This window comes from Hemitrygon akajei, chromosome 11, assembly GCF_048418815.1.
Source record: "Hemitrygon akajei chromosome 11, sHemAka1.3, whole genome shotgun sequence".
In the NCBI taxonomy this organism is placed as follows: domain Eukaryota; kingdom Metazoa; phylum Chordata; class Chondrichthyes; order Myliobatiformes; family Dasyatidae; genus Hemitrygon; species Hemitrygon akajei.
This window is the reverse complement of record NC_133134.1, coordinates 9,841,971-9,864,442: the sequence shown is the minus strand read 5'-3', so window position 1 is coordinate 9,864,442 and position 22,472 is coordinate 9,841,971. Positions and strand designations below refer to the sequence as shown.

Here is a 22,472-nt window from a genome sequence, read left to right as displayed (position 1 = left end):
ATGTTAAAAAAGCCTTATCCAAAGTTGATGGTTTAAAAAAGAAATTAGAATAAATATTACTAGAAAGTAAAAAAATCATTTAATTCAAAAAATCTACGAAATTGAAACCAAATTTTTAAAGTATGTTTAACAATAGGGTTAAGAGCTTGTCTACCTATTCTGGAGAATGAAAACAGAAGAGGAGCACCTAATAAAGAAGCTAACGAAAACCCCATTACTGAATTTTCCTCCAACTGTAACCATGAAGGGCGATCTTGGTCGTCTATATTATAAATCCAAAAAGTAATATAATGAATATTAATTGCCCAATAATAAAATCTAAAATTTGGTAAAGCCAGTCCTCCATTTTTTTTTTATTTTTGCAATAAAAGTTTATTCACTCTAGAGCTTGTATTATGCCTAAGATAAAATCAAAGAATCTATTTTATCAAAAAATGTTTTTGGAACAAAAGAGGGAACTGCTTGAAATATATGTAAAAATTTTGGTAGAATAACTATTTGTATAGCATTTATTCGACCTATCAATGACATTGACATGGGTGACCATTTAGAAAGCGCCTGTTGATAATTGTCCCTTACGTCGCAGGTGTTTAGGGCAGCAATATAGGTCCGCCATTCCTGTCTGTCCTTGGCCACATAGAAGGAATCTTCATTGCTGTCTCTGTAGCTTTTTGTTTGACCAGTCAGCATTGTTAGCCCTGAGCTGAACTCCTGAACTTGGAGGTCCAAGAGACCACTCTTAGTCTGGCCTTTGCCCTTTGACATGTTTGGCATGGGTGATCCTATCAAGAGCCAAAGCATAAAGTGCTGACTCCAGCCAACATAGCTCTCTGGATCATTGAGGCACACAAGCCTTCAAAGCCTATGACAATGTTGTAGTCCCTTGGGAGGATCCTAAACTATGTAAAGTCCAAATTAGGCTGTATGTAACTACCACTTTCCTTTCCAGACCTCATGAAGGGTCTTGGTCTGAAATGTTGCTTGTTTATTCCCCTTAAGAGATGCTGCTGTACTTTCTGAGTTTATTCAGATGTTTTGTGCTGGATACAGAAGTCCTGTCTTGCAGAATTTCTAAATCATTATCCAAAGATTTAAGATACAGTTGGCCCTCCTTATCCGCGGGGGATTGGTTCCGCAACCCCCCGCGGATACCAAAAAGCGTGGATGCTTAAGTCCCTTATTTAACCTGGCTCAGTGCGGTGGTTTTTAGGACCCAGCGGAACCCCGGACTTTATTTAACATGCTCAGTGCGGTGAACGTTTAGGACCTGGCGGTGCAGCTCTGAATCTGCAGTGTTTCTGTTCACGAAAATAATCACGATCACGATTGAAAATAAGGAGGAAGTAATAAAGCAATCGGAAAGAGGTGAAACACCATCTGTCATTGGAAAAGCGTTAGGCTACAGTCAATCAATGATCGGAACAATTTTAATGGAGCATTTGAAAGGCCCTGCCCCGATGAAAGCTACAATTATCACTAAGCAACGCAGTGGTTTAATTATTGAAATATGTATGTTTCTTAAGTGTTTTATATGCATAGAAAGGTAAAATATGTACTGTATACTAAGAAAAACGTTTGACTAACTGACGCTAAATAACACTGGATCTACCTGTTCCGACTTCAAATCTGACTTAAAGACGGACTCAGGAATGGAACTCATTCATAACCTGGGGACTGCCTGTACTTTTAAGTCATTTCTAGATTACTTATATTACCTAATACAACGTAAATGCTATGTAATTGTTCTACTGTATCATTTAGGGAATAATGACAAGAAAAAATAGTCTGTACATGCTCAAATAACGAGTGCTGGAGAGAGAACTTCCAGGTTTTCCCGATCCACGGTTGGTTGAATCCACGAATGCAGAATCCGCGGATAAGGAGGGCCGACTATATTTGTAATATTCACTTTCATAGAGCTTGTGGAGAAATATGTGAACAACCAAATGCTTTTTTTTCCAAGGTGCTCTTCTTGACAAGTGGACAGATAACATGGCTTGGCAATTTGCTAGGAATACAACTCAACCCCATAAACACAAGGGTCATCAGTATGGTCAGCTAACAGAAATGCTATATTTAACAAATTGTTTTTTGAATGTTCTTGAAGATTAGTAAATTTAGAACTTCATGATAACTGAGAATCAAACACCTGCTACCGTTTTAAGCATTAGTGAATGTTGTGTATAGGCCAAATGCCAGCAAATGAGAAGTAGTTCATTAATTTGGCCACCTCAGAAAGTGAAGCACAGATGGGCATGGAACCATATTTTAAAACTGAGTTCATTTGTGGGATTTGGGTATTCAAACAACTATTTGACTGTTCTCTCAACCATTTACTACTCTAGTCTTGCATTTTTGTTTTTAGTTACTTAAAGATATAGCATGTTAGCAGGCCCTGTTAGCTTAATGACCCTGTGCTGCCCAATTAACCAAATAACCTGTACATTTTTGGACTGTGGGAAGAAACTGGAAGACCTGGAGGAAAAGCTCACCATCACAGGGAGAACATGCAAACTCCTTATAGACAGCTGTGGGAATTGAACCCGGGTTACTGGCGTAGAGCCGTCTCTATTTCCTGAGGAGACTGAGGTCCTTTAACATCTGCCGGACGATGCTGAGGATGTTCTACGAGGCTGTGGTGGCCAGTGCTATCATGTTTGCTGTTGTGTGCTGGGGCAGTAGGCTGAGGGTAGCAGACACCAACAGAATCAACAAACTCATTCGTAAGGCCAGTGATGTTGTGGGGGTGGAACTGGACTCTCTGACGGTGGCATCTGAAAAGAGGATGCTGTCCAAGTTGCATGCCGTCTTGGACAATGACTCCCATCCACTCCATAATGTACTGGTTAGGCACAGGAGTACATTCAGCCAGAGACTCATTCCACTGAGATGTAACACTGAGCGTCATAGGAAGTCATTCCTACCTGTGGCCATCAAACTTTACAACTCCTCCCTCAGAGTGACAGACACTCTGAGCCAATGGGCTGGTCCTGGACTTACTTCCACTTGGCATGATTAACTTATTATTATTTAATTATTTATGGTTTTATATTGCTATATTTCTTCACTATTCTTGGTTGGTGCGGCTGTAACGAAACCCAATTTCCCTCGGGATCAGTAAAGTATGTCCGTCCATCTGTCTGTCGTAAAGTGTTACACTAACTGCTAAGCTACCATGCCGCCCATGCTTAGTTATATTGGATGGCTCTTTTCAAGGAATCCAGAAGATCTCAATCCCAGCACATTCAAAATGCTGGTGTGCTTCCCTGTAAGAAGCCTCAGTTTCCTCCTCTTTCTATAATGTAGAGCAGCCACTTATAAATTGTTTTAAAGATAAAGATTAAATATAAGCTTTATTTTTGCTATCTGTAAAGATACACAAGCAGGAGCAAGTAATTGGAATGCTGTAGATATCTTTAAAATGTTTTCTATCAGCTGACTTTTATTAGTCTTTTCAGTTCTAATAAAATAACTTTGTGAATTGAATCTCTTAATCCATAATTTTGGTTTTTGTTTTATCATTGTTTCCTACCCTTTTTAAAAATTTCTGTTGATTTTATTTGCATACGATACCAGACCTCAAATTGCAGTTTGTGTTTATTCTGAGAGTAATAATATCATTAGTGTTTGAATGAATATGATTACAAACTTAAGTTATGCCCCTGTCCTTGTATCTTGCAGTTAACAGAACTGCTATGTGAATGTTGCACTGTGCAGATCTACAGCACAGGATTCCAGGATTTGAAGAGAAAAAAGAAAAAAATCTTTATAACATGTTCCTGCTTTGAATCCTAAAGTCAAAGATTGTTGCAGATAAACTTGACTGAAGTTAACTTGTCATGTTTTGCTGTTACGTAATTTTAATAATTCACTTCATACTAGTATCAAGATTTTGATACGAAACATAAATCATAAAATTGTGTATGTTAAAAATCTGAAATAACTATGGAAACTGCTGTCAAAAGTCAAAGACATTCTGATGAAGGGTCTGCAACCTGAAATGTCTCTTCTTTCCACAGATGAGGTCTGACATGCTGCTTCCATCATTTTCTGGTTATAATTCAAGATATTTTTAATAATTGGTTGCGTCCTTTAACCCAGTTCTGATGAGCTCATGGGAATTTTATATTGAGTAAAGATAGTTAAAAAAAATTAAACGATTAAGAGTCTGGTTTCTGTACTTGCCCACCTCAGAAGCTGATGTCAGTTGTGCATGTTCCAATTTCTGATATTTCCCTTGAATGGTGACTGCCCTTGGCAAAACAAGCCAGTCTAAATTCCTTCTACCTGGTGATCTAAAAAAGTCAGATTTTTAAAAAAATAATAATTTTATGGTGTATTATATCCAGTCATACTGTAGAATTTAGCAAGACAAAATGCAGGAGGAACTTAGCAGGCCAGGCAGCATCTCTGGAAAAGAGTAAAAAGTCGACATTTCAAGCCAAGACCCTTCTTCCGGTGGGGGGGGGGGGGTGGATGTCATTATCCACTTTTACCAACATTATTTGTTTTTCTCCCGACATTAATCTTTACAGTGAAAAATTCAACTGCAATTGGCTATAGCGCTTCTAGTCAGAACAGTACTAAAGGAGATGTCTTGCATGATTGCATATTTTTGACTGTTTTCCTTTCCAGATTCCTTGTGTTCCAATGGGTGGTGTCCTTCAAATTGCTCTAAGCAATTTTCTGAGATAATTTTCTTTGGACCTTTCACTAAAGCTGATAATTCACTGAGAAAATATTTTTATACTATTTAAAAAATACCTTTCAGTCACTGGTTATTGAAATGAAAATATTGCCATATTTGGTGTACCTCCTTTATTAGTCCTTAATTAGTATTGTATCAGTAGTTTCTCCAGATCTTTGTATTCAGGATTTCAAATTTGCCACATCACTAATATTGCTAGTTTAGATTAAATCTATGCTTTATTAATTTACATCCACAAGCAGTAGAATATGCTATGATTGAGTGGAACTAAATGTCCTTTATTGTCTTTTGGAAAGCCTGATGCTGTTACTGAGTTGGAACTTAAAATGCTATCATAAGCTATGTAAAGGGCAAAAGTAGGCTGTATATGGTTGCATTTTGATTCCTAACCAATCAGCAATGCCTCTTGGCTGTGTTGATAAATTTTACTGAGATTAACATCACATCCTGATGCACCATCAATAACTCTCTGAGACGTGAGGCGAGATATCGGCTTTTATTAACTGGAAGAAAGAACAAGCAGGAGTTGACCACCATACTACATCCTGGAGACTGAGGGCTGGGCTCAGGCCTCAATCGCCTTTATACTGGGGTCTGTGGGAGGAGCCACGGTCAGTGGTCAGCGGTGGTGGGTGGGGGGGGGGGGTGTCCAGACAGGTATATGTAGTTCACCACATTCACCCCCCCTTTGTTTTAAAAGAGAGTCCCCATGGGGTGAAGTTTCTTACAAGTATATTTACAGGTTAAGTCTATCAGGTGGTCGAATCTGTCGCTGCGATCTACGTAGCACTGGCTGTGAATGCACAGGTGCCGGTGGTGATTGCACCGGAGACGGTGGTTGTGCCGGTTCCGGCCTAACTGGAGGTGTCAGCCCACTAGGCGTCAGTGATCCCTCATGCGTGTGCGAGGCGCCTGGTATTTGTGCGTGCGAGACGCCCGTTATAGGAGTGTCGTGAGGAGTCTGTGTAGGGCTCGGTGTGCGCGGTGTCACCTCGGGTACAGGGTTCATAGTTACCGTGGAGTGTTCGGGGTAGTGGTCTGCTGCTCCTGCAGGCGCCAGGTTGCGGACGGAGACCGTGTCCTCCCGCCCATCAGGTAAGACCACGTAAGCATACTGAGGGTTGGCATGTCGGAGGTGAACCCTCTCGACCAGCGGGGAGTATTTATTGCTCCTTACATGTTTCTGAAGCAGCACTGGCCCTGGGGACGTCAGCCAAGCTGGTAGGGTGGTCCCAGTGGCAGACTTCCTGGGGAAAGAGAATAGGCGCTCGTGAGGGGTGGCATTGGTGGACGTACATAACAGGGAGCGGATAGAGTGGAGTGCCTCGGGGAGGACCTCCTGCCATCGAGAGACCGGCAACCCTTTTGACTTCCACACTGTGGCATTCTCCCTCTCCACCTGTCCATTTCCCCGGGGATTATAGCTCGTGGTCCAACTAGTAGCAATGCCCCTAGCCAGCAGGTACTGGTGCAGCTCGTCACTCATAAAGGAGGACCCTCTATCACTGTGGATATAGCAGGGATATCCAAACAGAGTGAAGAGCTGGCGCAGGGCTTTTATGACAGACGTGGTAGTGGTGTCGGGGCAGGGGATGGCAAAGGGGAACCGCGAGTACTCGTCGATAATGTTGAGAAAGTAGACATTGCGGTCGGTGGAGGGAAGGGGGCCCTTAAAGTCAACACTCAGTTGCTCAAAGGGGCGGGTGGCCTTGATAAGTTGCGCCTTTTCAGGACGGTAGAAGTGCGGTTTGCACTCAGCGCAGACTTGGCAGTCCCTGGTCCTCGTCCTGATGTCCTCAAGGGAGTATGGCAGGTTCCGGGCTTTCACGAAATGGTAAAATCGGGTGACCCCCGGGTGGCAAAGGTGTGCATGGAGGGCGTATAGCTGGTCGAGCAGCGCGCTGGCACATGCTCCACGGGATAGGGCATCAGGGGGCTCATTGAGCCTTCCAGGCCGGTACAGGATATCAGAGTTGTAGGTGGAGAGTTCTATTCTCCACCGCAAAATTTTATCATTTTTGATTTTGCCCCGCTGTTGGTTGCTGAACATGAACGCAACTGAGCGCTGGTCAGTCAGCAAGGTGAACCATTTGCCGGCGAGATAGTGCCTCCAGTGCCTAATAGCTTCCACTATGGCCTGGGCTTCTTTCTCCACCGTGGAGTGCCGAATTTCAGGGCCTTGAAGGGTACGAGAAAAGAATGCTACTGGCCTGCCTGCCTGATTGAGGGTAGCAGCAAGCGCGAAATCGGAGACGTCACTCTCTACTTGGAAGGGAATGGTCTCGTCCACCGCATGCATCGTTGCTTTGGCAATGTCCCCTTTAATGCAGCTGAAGGCCGCACAGGCCTCGGCAGAGAGGGGAAAAGTGGTAGACTTAACCAGGGAGCGGGCCTTGTCTGCGTAATGGGGGACTCATTGGGCGTAATAGGAAAAGAAGCCCAGGCATCGTCTGAGGGCTTTGAGGGTGGTGGGAAGAGGGAGTTCTAACAGGGGGCGCATACGGTCGGGATCAGGGCCAATGACCCCGTTTTCCACGACATACCCAAGGATAGCGAGTCGGGTGGTTCCGAACACACACTTGTCCCTATTATAAGTAAGGTTCAGGGCTTTGGCCACTTGGAAAAATCGTTGGAGGTTGGCGTTGTGATTCGGCCAGTCGTGACCACAGATGGTGATGTTATCCAGATAGGGAAATGTGGCCTTCAGTTGGCACTGGTCCACCATCTGGTCCATTTCCCTCTGGAAGACCGAGACACCATTTGTGACACCGAATGGGACGCGCAGGAAGTGATAGAACCTGCTGCCCGCCTCGAAGGCGGTGTAGGGGCGGTCCTCTGGGCGGATGGGGAGCTGGTGATAAGCGGATTTCAGATCTATTGTCGAGTACACCTTGTACTGAGCTATCTGGTTGACCATATCCGCGATGCGGGGTAGGGGGTACGCGTCAAGCTGTGTGAACCAATTGATGGTTTGACTATCGTCCACGACCATCCTATTTTTCTGCCCGGTCTGAACAACAACCACCTGGGTCCTCCAAGGACCTGTACTTGGCTCAATGATCTCCCTGAGCAGCCGCTGCACCTCTGACTGAATGAAGGCCCTGTCCCCCGCGCTGTACCTCCTGCTTTTAGTTGCCACAGGTTTACAGTCGGGGGTCAGGTTGGCGAACAGCGGTGGGGGAGGGATCTTGAGGGTGGAGAGGCTGCAAGTGGTGTCAGTAGCGCAGCTGTCGGCATGGTGCTGAGTGGGATGTGTGGATCGGTGTGTGTGTGTGGTCAGTAGTGGGGTATATGACGAAGTCCCACAAAACGGAGGATTCCTGACAGTGAGTGGTGGGAGGGGCCCGTCATATGCCATAGTCACACTTTCGAGGTGGCTCTGGAAGTCCAGCCCCAATAGCACAGGTGCGCACAGTTGAGGCATGATCAGTAGCGCAAAGTTCCGATATTCTGTGCCCTGCACCACCAATGTCGCTACACAACACACCCGGATGCCTGTGGAATACGACCCAGAAGCCATGGTAACCCTCTGGCTTACCGGCCGTGTCACGAGTCCGCAGCATTGCACCATGTCTGGGTCAATAAAACTCTTAGTGCTGCCTGTGTCAAACAGGCAGCTAGTCCTGTGCCCCTCCACCAGGATGTCCATCATTGACCTTGCAAGCTGGTGTGGGGCGCTTTAGTCGAGGGTTACGGAGGCCAGAGTTGAACTGCTGTCTTGGTGCCCAGTAAGCACTGGTGGGTAGGGGGCGGGGTGTGTTGACGCCGACAAAGATGGCCGCCCCCATCCCGACATGCAAGATGGCGGCCCCCATGCCTCGCACGACGCGGGCAGGCAAGATGGCAGCGACCAAGATGGCGGCCCCCATGCCTCACACGCAGCGCTGCCCGACCCCGTTCGTGGTTTAGACTTACAGACCTTGGCAAGCTGGCCCTTCTTCCCGCAGCTGGAACAGGTCGCTTCTCAGGCTGGGCAGCGTTTTCGGGGGTGCTTTTCGAGTTTGCAGAAGTAACACCGCGCAGGCTTGCGACTGGCAGCAGCTGTGGTCGGGTTTGGGGAGTTTGTGGAATCGCGACTGGCAGCGGTGTTGGCGAATTCGCTCGCGGGAACCGGCGGCGGCAGGGTCTGAGGTGTCCACGGAACCGGCGGGGGATCGTGCGGCTGGACAGCGTCAGTGTTGTGCAGAGCAGCCTCCAGCGTGTCGGCCGTCTCAATCGCCGAGCGTAAGGTAAGATCGGCATTTTCCAGCAGCCGCTGGCGCACGTACACTGACCTGATCCCCGTAACAAAGGCGTCTCGTACGAGGAGCACCGCGTGCTGTTCCGCCGTGAGAGTTTTGCAGTCGCAAGTTTGCACGAGTGTCTGTAGGGCTCGGAGAAACTCGGCGCTCGACTCTCCAGGCCACTGTCGTTGTGTAGCTAAGCGATGTCTTGCGTAGACGGTGTTCACCGGCCGCAGGTACTGCCTTTTGAGGGCGTCCAGTGCCCCTTGGTAGGTCGGCAGGTCCCTGATAAGTGAGTAAACTTTCAGGGTGACTCTCAAGAGGAGAATTCTGTGCATAACAGCGGGCTCAGTCGCACTAACCTCCTCCAAGTATGATTGGAAGCATGCAAGCCAGAGTTCAAAGGCAAGAGCTGCTTCAGGGGCTTGGGGGTCCAATTCCAATTTTTCTGGATGTAAAATACTTTCCATGTTTTAAAACTTCCAGTCAATAAAATTGATGCACCATCAATAACTCTCTCTGAGACGTGAGGCAAGATATCGGCTTTTATTGACTGGAAGAAAGAACAAGCAGTAGTTGACCACCATACTACATCCTGGAGACTGAGGGCTGGGCTCAGGCCTCAATCGCCTTTATACCGGGGTCTGTGGGAGGAGCCACGGTCAGTGGTCAACAGGTGGGGGCATGTCCAGACAGGTATATGTAGTTCACCACACATCCCTAATGTGCATTTAACATTAATCCATTCACTACAAATTGGAGAAGTTTTCACTTGCATTATGCAGGTATGGATTGCTGGAGAAATTACTGCAATAACAGTTTGTAGAGGTTTTGCTGTACAATGTACAGTTTGGCTGTAGATATTCCTTCATGTTTTGCTTTGCTTTCAACTTATTGGCGGACATGGTATACATATTGGCTGACTCAATATGTTAGTAGTTCATCTGTCTAAAATCGTTGTATTATTCGATGTGAGCTTGTTCCAAACATCATTGGGCTTTCACTTTGTTTGTTAGGAACATTTAATGACTGTTCCACTAAAGTGCTACTTCCTTCCAATGAGTGGGGATCAAGATTTCATTTCAAAATTGATTACTTTAATATCAGCAGCCATGTTTGGGGCAACTTCAACAAGACGACTCATGGAAATTTTACAATGAACCCAGTGTTTCTAGAGGTGGCTGCATTGACAAACATTTCTGATAAACTTGATTCTTTGGCCCTTACATCACGCCATGCCTAAACAAACTGAATTATAGAAAATTCTACAAAGCTTCAGCCTAAAACAAGGTATTGCAAAGCAAATACAAATTATTTTTTAAAATGTGAATGAAATATTTAATTATCTTAATCATCTCCTGTTAACCTTACAGTGGATAAAGCTAATAGTTTTTACATGCATTAAATCCATCATTGCACTAGGATATTGTAATCTGGTGGATTTATGCCTGGGGATGCTTTTTAGCAGCAGGGACTGAAGATCTGGCCAGGATTGATGAGAAGATGAATGCTGCTAAATACAGACAGAACCTGGATAAAAATGTGTTAGCCTCTGCCAGAAAGCTTAAACTGGGGAGGAAGTTCGTCTTTCAGCAGAACAACGACCCAAAGCACGCTGCCAGAAAAACTATGGAATGACTGCAAATAAAGAAAATTGATGTCCTTGAGTGGCGTGTCAGAGTCCTGACTTGATCAAACATCTGTGGCGAGACTCCAAGATTGCTGTCCACCACCACTCCCTAACAAACCTGGCACAGCTTGAGCAATTTTGCAAGGAGTAATGGGCAAATCTTGCCCCATCACGTCCTGCAAAGCTAATAGAGAGTTATCCAAAAAGACTACTGGCTGCAATAACAGTGAGAGGTCTTTCAACTAAGTACTGAGAAAAGGGGGATAAATATTTTTGAATGCTGACATTTCAGTTTTTGAACTTTTAGTTTTTTACTTTATATGACTTTCCGTGTTTTGGATTCTACTGTGAAACAAGGGAACGCGTGATTCACAAATAAAAAAAATCTCAGTTGAATTGATCGAAATCCCTGGTTGTAATGCTCATTTATGTGAACAAAGGTTTGTGGGCTGAATACTTCTAGAAGGCACTGTTTGCTTTGTGGGTGCACTGTGCTCTGGAGGAATGTTGTTTTGTTGGGTTGTGTATATGTACAGTGAGATGACAATGAACTTGAACTTAAATGAATAAGTATATTCAGGTTTGATATAACTTTTCAGACTTCACAAAAATTGGTGTTAATCGGTGGAGTAGCAAGAAGGTAAAGTTGGGGGTTAAGTTTGAATTTAATCATGGTCTTATTTGTTGACAGTACAGGCCTGCTGCAGATGTTTCATCTGTTGCTACATCTTATGTACATCTTGCTCAATTTTTTTTTAATATTTGCAGTTTCTCCTCTTTTGCACATTGGTTGTTTGTCACTCTTGTTTTTGTGCAGATTTTTATTGATACTATCATATTTCTACTGTAAAAGAAAATGAATCTTAAGGTGATATACATAATTTGATAATAAATTTACTTTAAATTTTGCTGCTACTTATGTTAACAACTAATATTCTGAAAAAAAACATTCATCATATATGTACATTAAGGAAATTTCAGCTGTTATGTTTCAGTTTCTTTCTGTTTTGTTCTCTTACAGTGACATCTTTGATGCCATGTTTCCTGTAACCCACATTGCAGGTGAAACTGTCATTCAGCAAGGTAATATTTATGATACTTTAGACAAGATTAACTTTGCTGGATCAATTTTATTTTTTTATCTTCTGAAGGTTTGATTTTTATTTGGCACAGGAAATTTCCCAGTGTTTCAGGTGTCCAGCTTTTGTTGATGTCGACTTAGGAAATAATAGCCCTAGATCATTACGGCTCTTAATCCCAATTTTGCCTCCATGCTAAGCTGTACATGTGCTGTGCTGAGACACCATTTTTCAACTGAAATATTAAACCATGCCTCTGTCGGCCAGATCCCATGGTACAATTTGAATATGGAGCTGGGTCCAGGCTAACACTCATATCTCAGTCAAAACAATGTTATCTGGTATTTTAGCTCATTGTTCCCTGTACAACTAAAGTTCTATCTTATTTACTTAATGGCAGATGTGTGTAGTTAACATGTGGCTTTCAAACCCCTATGATTTTCTAATATGTGAATTACCTATTGACATACTAAGCTATTAATGTATTTCAAAGTTTATTGTGAGAATTCTCAACAGTGATCCTTTGTATACGTGCATGGAAAATTTTTAAAAAGATCAAAATACATATTCCCTTTTCTTACCTTTCTTTCTCTTTATGTCATAAAATAATTTAAAAAAAAATTTTTGCTCAGCATAACAAAACTTTCAATTTCCAAATACATTTACATTTCTTCCCCTCACAGAGAGCAGCTATCAGAACACTTGCATCAAAATGTAGACATCACCACAACATCCTATACAAAAGCCCTTATTAGTATAGCAGGCAGGTTTACATCTATATACTGCAGAAAAGGTTGCCATGTTTTATGAAAACTATTTGTTTTTGAGTGTACCATACATGTCAAAAAGTTGAAAGGAATGTATTCCATGATTAATTTACGCAACCAAAAAGTGCAGGGGCCTTATCGGATATCCCACAAAGTAAAATATTCTTCCTCGCCCAAAAAGTAAGGATGTTAAAAAGTTTTTTCTGATGTGCATTAATAATACGACTGCTGGGTAAGACTAAGAGAAAAGACACTGGGTCCAGATCAAGCTCCATCTTCAGAATCTTTTCCATTTCACCCAAAATATCACTCCAGTATGCCTGAAGTTTGGTACAAGTCCAAAATCAGTGGGTGAAAGTTCCAGTATTTACTTTACATTTAGAACACATTGGAGGAACCCCAGTCTTAAGTTTCGAGAGACGATCTGGAGTCAGATGGGTTTTATGCAGAATTTTGAGCTACAATGCTTTAGTTCTATTACAAACTGAAATCTTCTTTGCATTATCACAGATGTCTTCCCATGTTTCAGCTGTAATTTCTACTCCCAGCTCTTCCTCCCAGACCCTTCTCAGCTGCTCAGCCTCTCCACAAGAACATTCCCTCAGGATGCTGTAAAAAGTACTGATGGAGACTTCACCCTTAGAATGAAACACCCTCTTTTCTATGTCAGAACTATAGAAATCAGTTAACGATGTTTTTTTCTGTATATAATCTCTTATCTGAAAGAAACGAAAAAGATCCTTGTTGGGTATGTTAAATTTCTGTAATGTTTGACTAAAAGACATCATTGTTCCTTCCTCAAACAAATCTCCTAGATAGAAAATACCCTTAGAAATCCAAAGTTTAAATCCAGAATCCATTATGCCAGGCTGAAAACCTGGACTGCCGGTTATTGGAGTGAAGGGTGATATTTTTGCTGCGTTGTCCTCAATTTGTCGCGCCACCCTCCAAGAACTGACTGTATTAATTGCTACTGGATTGCAACAATATTCCTTAATGCGTTTCATCTTATTGAGGAAAAGCAAATTAATAAGAGGGCATTTTGCTTGTGCAACTTCAATGTCTAGCCAAATTGAGGAGGGGTCCCTGCAAACCCAGTCAACCAGATAAGATAAAAAGGAACTTAATTAATATTTTTTGACGTCTGGAAAATCCAGACCCCCTAGACTACTGGGAAGCTGTAACTTAGACATTTTAATACAGGGTATTCTTTTGTTCCAGATGAAAGAAACAAACCAGACATTTATTTTTTTAAGTATTTGTTTGGTAAAAATGACTGGGATCTTTCGTATTGGGTAGAGCAGATGAGGAAGAATGTTCATTTTGAGCAAGGATATTCGGCCAAGCCAAGAGATGGGAAGAGTGCTCCGTTGCTCAAGACGTCATAAAATAATTTGAAATTTAGTAATTGTACATGTTACTCAATCTCTGGTATGGAATTCTAGTTACAGGTGTGTGTTATAGGATTCTGCCATCACATCCTTTGCACACTTAACAACAATTACGCCATCTCTAAAATGTAGCTTACATACTGTATGTAGGTATTGCAAGCCTGCTCATAAAACAGTTATTGATCTAATTTGTTATCTTTATGATTAATCCAAGCCACCAACTTTCAGTTATTCTAGCGTCATAGCTTATCTAAATCTTTTTGAGTAAGTTCTCCTCTGTTCCTTTCTCTGCCTGTAAACTTCATTAATTTGGGAATGACAGATCATTCCTTTCCAGATATGCAGATGCTGGAAATCAAGTAAAACACACAAGTGTGTTGGAGGAACCCAGCAGACAGGCATCATCTATGGAAAGGAATAAATAATGCATGTTTTGGGCCAAGACGTCCTAACTCATTCCTTGTCAGTGTGCCTTTAATAGTTGTTAATAAAGAAGATTAGCTGTCATTAAAATGTGAAATGTTTAATTTTTTATTTTCAAAGCTTATTTTTCTCTAGGGAGATTCATGTAATTTTCCCTTGCTCAAGAGTTTTCCCCGTTTTCTTAATCTAGACAGGTAACTCCAGTCCCGGTGTAGCAGTAGTTGAAGGCAGTTTTATTATTCGCCAATGTATTACAGTACGTAAGGAGATGGTGTAAAAAGACAGTACAGGTAGTCCCCAAGTTACGAACGTCCGACTTACGGACAACTCGTACTTACGAACTGAGGAAGGAGAATGCCGTCCGTCATTTTAAGTCAGATCATGACGCCGTCCGCCATTTTAAGTCATTGCCGTTGACACTGTGTTCAGTGCTTAACTTTGTATTTGGCTTAAATTTTTCTTAGTAAGATTCAACCTGATCCCCCACCCTGCTCTGGTTGGCTGGTGGCACAATGAGATCAGCGCTGGGCTTGTTCCCGAGTTCGATCCATTGACAGATGGCTTCCGTGCCGGGTTGATGACGATCCAGTGACTCCCGTACTATCCGTGCCGGGTTGATGTCGAGCTCGCAACTCGACCTTGTAAAAAAAAACTGCCACCTCCAGTTTAAATTCCCACGCGAAATATTGTGGAGGATCAAATACCCAAACCCAGCACAGCCCCCACTTGTCCCATTTAACCTGTCTCAGTGCGGTGGAGTTTAGGACTGGGGGAATTCAGTGCGGTGGTCTTAGAACCCAGCGGACCTCGGGAGCCGGCGCAGGTTGGGACCTGCCGCCCACAGTTTTTCTGTTCCATTAACAGGAAGCGATCGCGATTGAAAATAAAGTGGAAATAATAAAGCATTTGGAAAGAGGTGAAACACCATCGGTCATTGGAAAAGCATTAGGCTACAGTCGGTCAACGATCGGAACAATTTTAAATTATAATGGATAAAGTGAGAATGATGGAGCCTGTGAAAGGCCCTGCCCCGATGAAAGCTATAATTATTACTAAGCAACGCAGTGATTTATTTATTGGAATACATACGTTTCTTAAGTGTTTTATATGCATAGAAAGATAAAATATATAGTATATACTAAGACAAACGTTTAACTAACTGACGCTAAATAATACCGGATATACTTGTTCCGACTTACGTACAAATCCGACTTAAAGACAGACTCAGGAACGGAACTCGTACGTAACACGGGGACAGCCTTTACTTCTCAGCATTCTAATGAAAGGCAGATTTTAATATTACATAGAAGCATAGAAAACCTACAGCACAATACAGGCCCTTTGGCCCACAAAGTTGTGTCGAACATGTCCCTACCTTAGAAATTACTAGGCTTACCTATAGCCCTCTATTTTACTAATCTCCATGTACCTATCTGAAAGTCTCTTAAAAGACCCTGTCGTATCCACCTCTATCACCGTTGTCGGTAGCCCATTCCATGCACTCACCACTCTCTGAGTAAAAAACTTACCCCTGACATCTCCTTTGTACCTACTCCCCAGCACCTTAAACCCGTGTCCACTTATGGCAACTATTTCAGCCCTGGGAAAAAGCCTCTGACTATCCACACGATCAATGCCTTTCAACATCTTATACACCTCTATCAGGTCACCTCTTATCCTCCGTTGCGCCAAGGAGAAAAGGCCGAGTTCACTCAACCTATTCTCATAAGTCATGCTCCTCAATCCAGGCAACATCCTTGTAAATCTCCTCTGCACCCTTTCTATGGTTTCCACATCCTTCTTGTAGTGAGGCGACCAGAACTGAGCACAGTACTCCAAGTGGGGTCTGGCCAGGGTCCTATATAGCTGCAACATTACCTCTCGGCTCCTAAATTCAATTCCATGATTAATGAAGGCCAATACACCGTATGCCTTCTTAACCACAGAATCAACCTGCACAGCTGATTTGAGTGTCCTATGGACTCAGATCCCAAGATCCCTCTGATCCTCCACACTGCCAAGAGTCTTACCATTAATGCTATATTCTGCCATCATATTTGACCTACCAAAATGAGCCACCTTATACTTACCTGGTTAAACTCCATCTGCCACTTCTCAGCCCAGTTTTGCATCCTATCAATGTCCCGCTGTAACCGCTGACAGCCCTCCACACTATCCACAACACCTCCAACCTTTGTGTCATCAGCAAACTTACTAACTTATCCCTCCACTTCCTCATCCAGGTCATTTATAAAAATCATGAAGAGTAAGGGTCCCAGAATGAGGCACACCACTGGTGACCGACCTCCATGCAGAATATGACCCGTCTACAACCACTCTTTGCCTTCTGTGGGCAAGCCAGTTCTGGATCCATAAAGCAATGTCCCCTTGGATCACATGCCTCTTTACTTTCTCAATAAGCCTTGCATGGGGTACCTTATCAAATGCCTTGCTGAAATCCATATACACTACATCTATATTGATTGAAATTTCTTTGATTTCTAACAAGTGCTTCTAACTATTTAATAAAATGTAGAAAGATATAAAATGGCTGACCTGATGTCAAAAGCTAATTGCTTAACAACATGATAACAGGCAATCGAAACAGCTGTGAACCCAGAAGTAAGCACTGAGATCTAGTAATTAAAAATACATCAGGAAGAGCAGAACACATGTCATTTAATTTTATATACTGCTTCTCCTTAAATATAAGGCAGCCTTTTCCAGGGATCTTCGCGAACATTGGATCTCTCCTGTGCTTTCTTCTTTGTATTGCGCATTGGTGCAAGAGGGTGCTGCACTGGTATAGGAATTGCACAACTGGTGATAATATAAGAATCAAATAACTTGCAATAGCTGTTCCTTTAGGAAGTGTATAGCTGTATGAAACTGTGTAGGCTTTATCCTTTATAACGGAAGCAACACAGACAAAATGCTGGAGGAATTCAGCAGGCCAGGCAGCATCTATGGAAAAGACAGTCAACATTTCGGGCCGAGATTCTTTATCAGGACTGGAAAAATAAATGAGAAGTCAGAATAAGATGTGGGGGGGGGGGGGGGGGGGGGAGGAAGAAATACAAGGTAGTAGGTGATAGGTGAAACCGAGAGAGAGGGAGGGGTCAAGTTGAGGGCTGGGAAGTTGATAGGTGAAATAGATAAGGAGCTGCAGAAGGAGGAGGATATAGGAGAGGATAGAAGACCATGGAAGAAAGGGAAGGGGGAGGAGCACCAGAGAGAGATGATGGGCAGGTAAGGAGATAAAATGAGAGAGATGAGAGGAATTGGAGACTCCATCTTCCTCCTACCCCACCTTCCTGAAAACCCCAACTTTCCCCTCTCCTCGGACACTACTGGCACTCTTCTAGACCCCCAGTCTCCCCTTCCCCACCACCACTCTGCAATCCCATCTATCTCTGGTCTCACTGACAGCTGTTGGATCCTCGCAGACTCAATCTTTCTCCCACTCCACCTTCCGTGCAAACCCCAACCCTCTCCTCTCCTCAGACACTATCAACTCTCTTGTAATGTCTCACCTTGTCACCTTACCTGTCCATCACCTCCATCAGGTGTTCCTTCCCTTTCCTTTTCTTCCATGGGCTTCATCAATTCCCATCAGATTCCTCCTTCCCCAGCCCTTTTATCTCGTTCACCTATCAACTTCCCAGCTCTTTACTTCACCCCTCCCAGTCTCCTGGGTTCACCTATCACCTACCATCTTCCTCCCCTCCCCCCCACCTTCTTGTTCCAACTTCTGATCTTTTCTTCCAGTCCTGATGAAGGGTCTCGGCCCAAAACTTTGACTGTTTATTCAGTTCCATAGACGCTGCCTGACCTGTTGAGTTCCTCCATCATTTGTGTGTGTTGCTTGGATATCCAGCATCTGCAGATTTTCTCGCTCTTATAATGGAATCTACTTTTAATATGGATCTTGAGAAATGTACACTCAGTGGTCACTTTATTATGTACATCTATACATCTGCTTTGTTATTGCAAATATCTAACTAGCCAATCACATGGCAGCAGCTCAATGTAGAAAATCATACAGACATGATAAAGAGGTTCAGTTTGTTGTTCAGACCAAACATCAGAATGCAGATGAAATGTAATCCAAGTGACTTTGACTGTGGAATGATTGTTGGTTTGAGTATCTCAGAAACTGCTGATCTCTTGAGATTTTCACACACAACAGTCTCCAGAGTTTACAGAGGAAAAAACAAAAAACGTCCAGCGAGTGGCATTTCTGTGGGCAAAATCACCTTATTATAGAGGGAGGTCAGAGACAAATGGTCAGACTGGTTTAAGCTGACAGGAAGGCAACAGTAACCCAAATAACCATGTGTTACAACAGTGGTGTGCAGAAGAGCATCTCTGAATGCACAACATGTCAAACCTTGAAGTGGATGGGCTACAGCAGCAGAAAATCACGAACATACACTCAGTGGCCACTTTATTAGGTTCTTGACGTACATAATGAAGTGGGGCACTGAGTGTATACTGATTAGATTAGAAAGTTCAATGTCATGTGGGACAATATGAAAGCCGCCAAACAAAAGAGCAGTTAATGGATGTTTAAAAGGCCTACATTAAAAACATGCATTGTACTTGATTTGGTAAAAACTTTAACAATGCTGATTAAAACCTATCTTCTTTTACAAATCTCTTGGTAACCTAGCTTGATATTTCCTGGTCGGCAGAATTTAATTATTGATTGACAGCATTCCTGCGATGTGCCTTGGAGATGTGTTATTTTAAAGCTGGTACATAAGTAGATATTGTAGTCAAGGCATATGTTAAAATGAAATTACAAAAGGAGATTTATGGTAAGGATTAATAAATCAGCTATGATCGAATGGCAGAGCAGACTGTATAGACTGAAGAGCTTGATTCTGCTTGTATGTCAAAGTTCAAAGTAAACTTATTATCTAAGTACATACAGTAAATGTTACCACATACCACCCTGAGATTCATTTTCTTACAGGCATTCACAGTAAATACAAAGAAACACAATAGAATAAATGAACTAATGCACAAGATGGACAAACACCAGACAACAAACTGAGCAAATACAAAAAGCAAAATAATAATAAAAAATGAATAAACAATAAATAATGAGAACATGAGATGAAGAATCCTTGAAAGTGTGTTCAGTTTAGTGGGAACATTTCGGTGGTGGGATTAGTAAAACTGAGTGGCATTATCCCCTCTGGTTCAAGAGCCTAATAGTTGGTCTAATGGCCATACAGGATTTGGTTTTCTAATCTGGTGATAAACCATGCTGAATACAAAAGGAAATGAGGGACAAAGGGTGATAATAAATGAAGATGCTCACTTGGACAAAGCCATGTAATGGTGTGATTACAGCAGCAGCTCAAGGGCTGAGTGATATCTGGTGAGTGACTTGCCAGTTTACTTCCCATAGTTTTTCCTCCATCTGTGCATGGTACAGAGGAATAATCTCTGCTCTCCATTTATTTGAATGTGCTCGGAAAGTTTGCTGCTCTCCAAGGCACAGCAGCCTGCTTAATCGGTATCCTTAAATACTCACACTTTTCCTCACCACAACGTTACAGTAAGCTTAATGCAATGAAGAAAGAAAACATGGAAGCACCCTTACTTCCTTAAAAGTTTGCAAAGATTTGGCATGACATCTAAAACTTTGACAAATCTCTGTAAATCTGTGAGGAAGGTATTTTCACTGGCTGAATCACAGCCTGCTGTAGAAACCCCAGTGCCCTTGAATGGAAGATCCTACAAAAAGTAGCTATCATGGGTAAGGCCTTGCCCAACATTGAGAACACCTACTTGGACCCTTGTCGCAGGAAAGCAACATCCATCATCAGGGATAGCACAGCTCAGGACATGCTCCTTTGTTGCTGCTGCCATCAGGAAGTAGGTACAGGAGCCTCAAGACTCATACCACCAGGTTCAGGAATGGTTGCTACCCCTGAACCATCAGGCTGTTGAACCAGTGGGGATAACTTCACTGAACTTCACTCACCCAATATTGAATTGTTCCCATAACCTATGGACTCACTTTCAAGGACCATTTATCTCACTTTCTCAATATTTATTGCTTATATATTGTTACTTTTCTTTTGTATTTGCACAGTGTATCTTTTGCACAATGGTTGTTTGTTCATCTTGTTGGGTGCAGTCTTTCTTTGATTCTTTTGTGGTTATTGGATTTATTGAGTGTGCCTGCAAGAGAATGACTCTTAGTGTTGTATATGGTGATATATATGTAATTTGAAAATAAATTTACTTTGAACTTTGAATGTTTGATGTAAGGAACTCATTGCAGCATCAGCCAAAATATCCTTGATAACGTGTACCAAACTCCCGGCCACTATCCCTCCGAAAGTTAAGGGCAACATTACTCCATATCTCACACCACTCTGAAAACCAAATTACCATTTCATTTTCTATCACTGCATCAAAGTTCTGGAACTCCCTACCTTGGGGGCACCTTCCAACTTGTACTGCAGTAATTCCGGCAGGTGATCTGTCACCATCTTTTATAGGCAATTAAGAAAGCATCCACATCCTGTGAACTTTTTAATTTAAAAAAGGTGTGTCAAATGTAAGTAGATTTTGAATAAATTGTGTGGATTATTTTACAGAGATGATGAGATTAAAATGATTGATGCTGTATCAGCCACCAGCCCCCAGACCACATTATTATTTCATCTCCCTTTTTTATCACTCGCTTTCTTTCTCTGTCCTGTCACTCAAATTTCAATAATAACCACAGTTGTACTTATCGCACATTCATCAGATGTACTCTGACATCTTGCCAGACAACTCATTGAGTTTGGAGAAAATGGGAGGAGCCGAAGGAGGAATTCTGCCAGCCGGAGGAGGGTGGTAGTGGAAGGGAACTGGTTGGGTCTTTTGTCGAGAAAGTAGTGGAGAGCTTTTAGGACTTCTTGACGGGGGATAGAAGTGTATCGAGACTGGACATCCATGGTGAAAGTGAGGTTATCAGGGCCAGGGAACTGATAATTGTTGAGAAGGTAGAGAGCATGTGAAGTGTAGTGGATGTATGTGGGAAGGGTCTGAACCAAGTGGGATAGAATAGATTCAGGGTATGCAGATACGAGTTCAGAGGGGCAGGAGCAGGCAGAGACAGTGGGCCTACCTGGGCAATCAGGTTTGTGGATCTTGGGTAGGACCTTGAAATGAGCAGTGTGGGTTAAGGGAACTGTGAGTTTGGTGGCAGTGGATGGGAGATCTCCAGAATTGATGAGATTGGTGATGGTGTGGGAGACAGTGGCCTGATGGTCTGGAGTGGGGTCCTTTTCAAGGGGTAGGTAAGAGGGAGGTATCTGAGAGTTGATGCCTGGCCTCAGCTAGATAGAGGTCCATCCACCACACTGTAACAGCACCCCTTTGTCTGCAGGTTTGTTGGGGAGGTTGAGATTGGTGCAGAGAGAATGAAAAACAGTGCGTTCAGAGAGGGTACGGCTTGAGGGGGAGAGAGCAGTGCTGAAGTCGAGCCAGTTGATGTCTTATCGGCAGTGAGATGCAGAATACTGTCGATAGGCAATTTTGAAACATAAACAGTAACATTGAAAAGTACTTCCACTATTTGGCAATGTGAAGAATATATGTGCTGGCATATGAGAATCTTGGCTTTATAAATTGGGTTTTACTAAACAAAGGAAATTACAGTGAATCTTTAAAACAATTATGTATTTATGAATGAAGCATTGTATCTAATTTTAGACCACACAGTTTGGAAGATATAACTACTTTCTAGTCAGACTGTATAAAAGCACAACACAAAAATAGGCCCTTTGACCCACATTATCTGTTCCAAACACTATGCCTTATTAAACTAGATCTCTTTTGCCTGCACAGAATCCATATAAGATATAGGAGCAGAAGTAAGCCATATCCCTCCATTTCCTGCATATTATGTAAAAAGTTCCTTAAATACCACTATCGTATCTGCTTCCATCACAACGCCTGGCAGAGTCTGTTCCTGGCACCCACCAATCTGCATTTTAAAAATTCTTTGTACATCTCCTTTTATTGCATTCCTCATGTTGTCCTCTTGTATATGACACTTCAACCCTGGGGATAAAGATTCTAACTGTCTGCTCTATTTGTGCTTCTTACAAGTTCCCTCCATAGCCTCTGACACTCTAGAGAAAATCACCCAAGTTTGACCAACCTCTTCTTTTAGCTAATACTCTCTATATCCAGGCAATGAATTGGTAAGCCTCTTCAATACTCTTTCCACAGTTTC

At 42.8% G+C, this 22,472-nt stretch overlaps 1 protein-coding gene across 3 annotated transcripts in view; it reads left to right on the top strand.

Annotated features, from left to right (window-relative positions):
• prkar1b (protein kinase, cAMP-dependent, regulatory, type I, beta) overlaps positions 1-22,472 on the top strand; it is a 162,741-nt gene that overhangs the window by 86,552 nt on the left and 53,717 nt on the right. For all 3 annotated transcript variants that reach the window (XM_073060190.1, XM_073060188.1, XM_073060189.1), the window contains exon 5: positions 11,583-11,644. In XM_073060190.1, the coding sequence (XP_072916291.1) occupies positions 11,583-11,644 (62 nt within the window). The remainder of the gene's footprint in view (positions 1-11,582; positions 11,645-22,472) is intronic.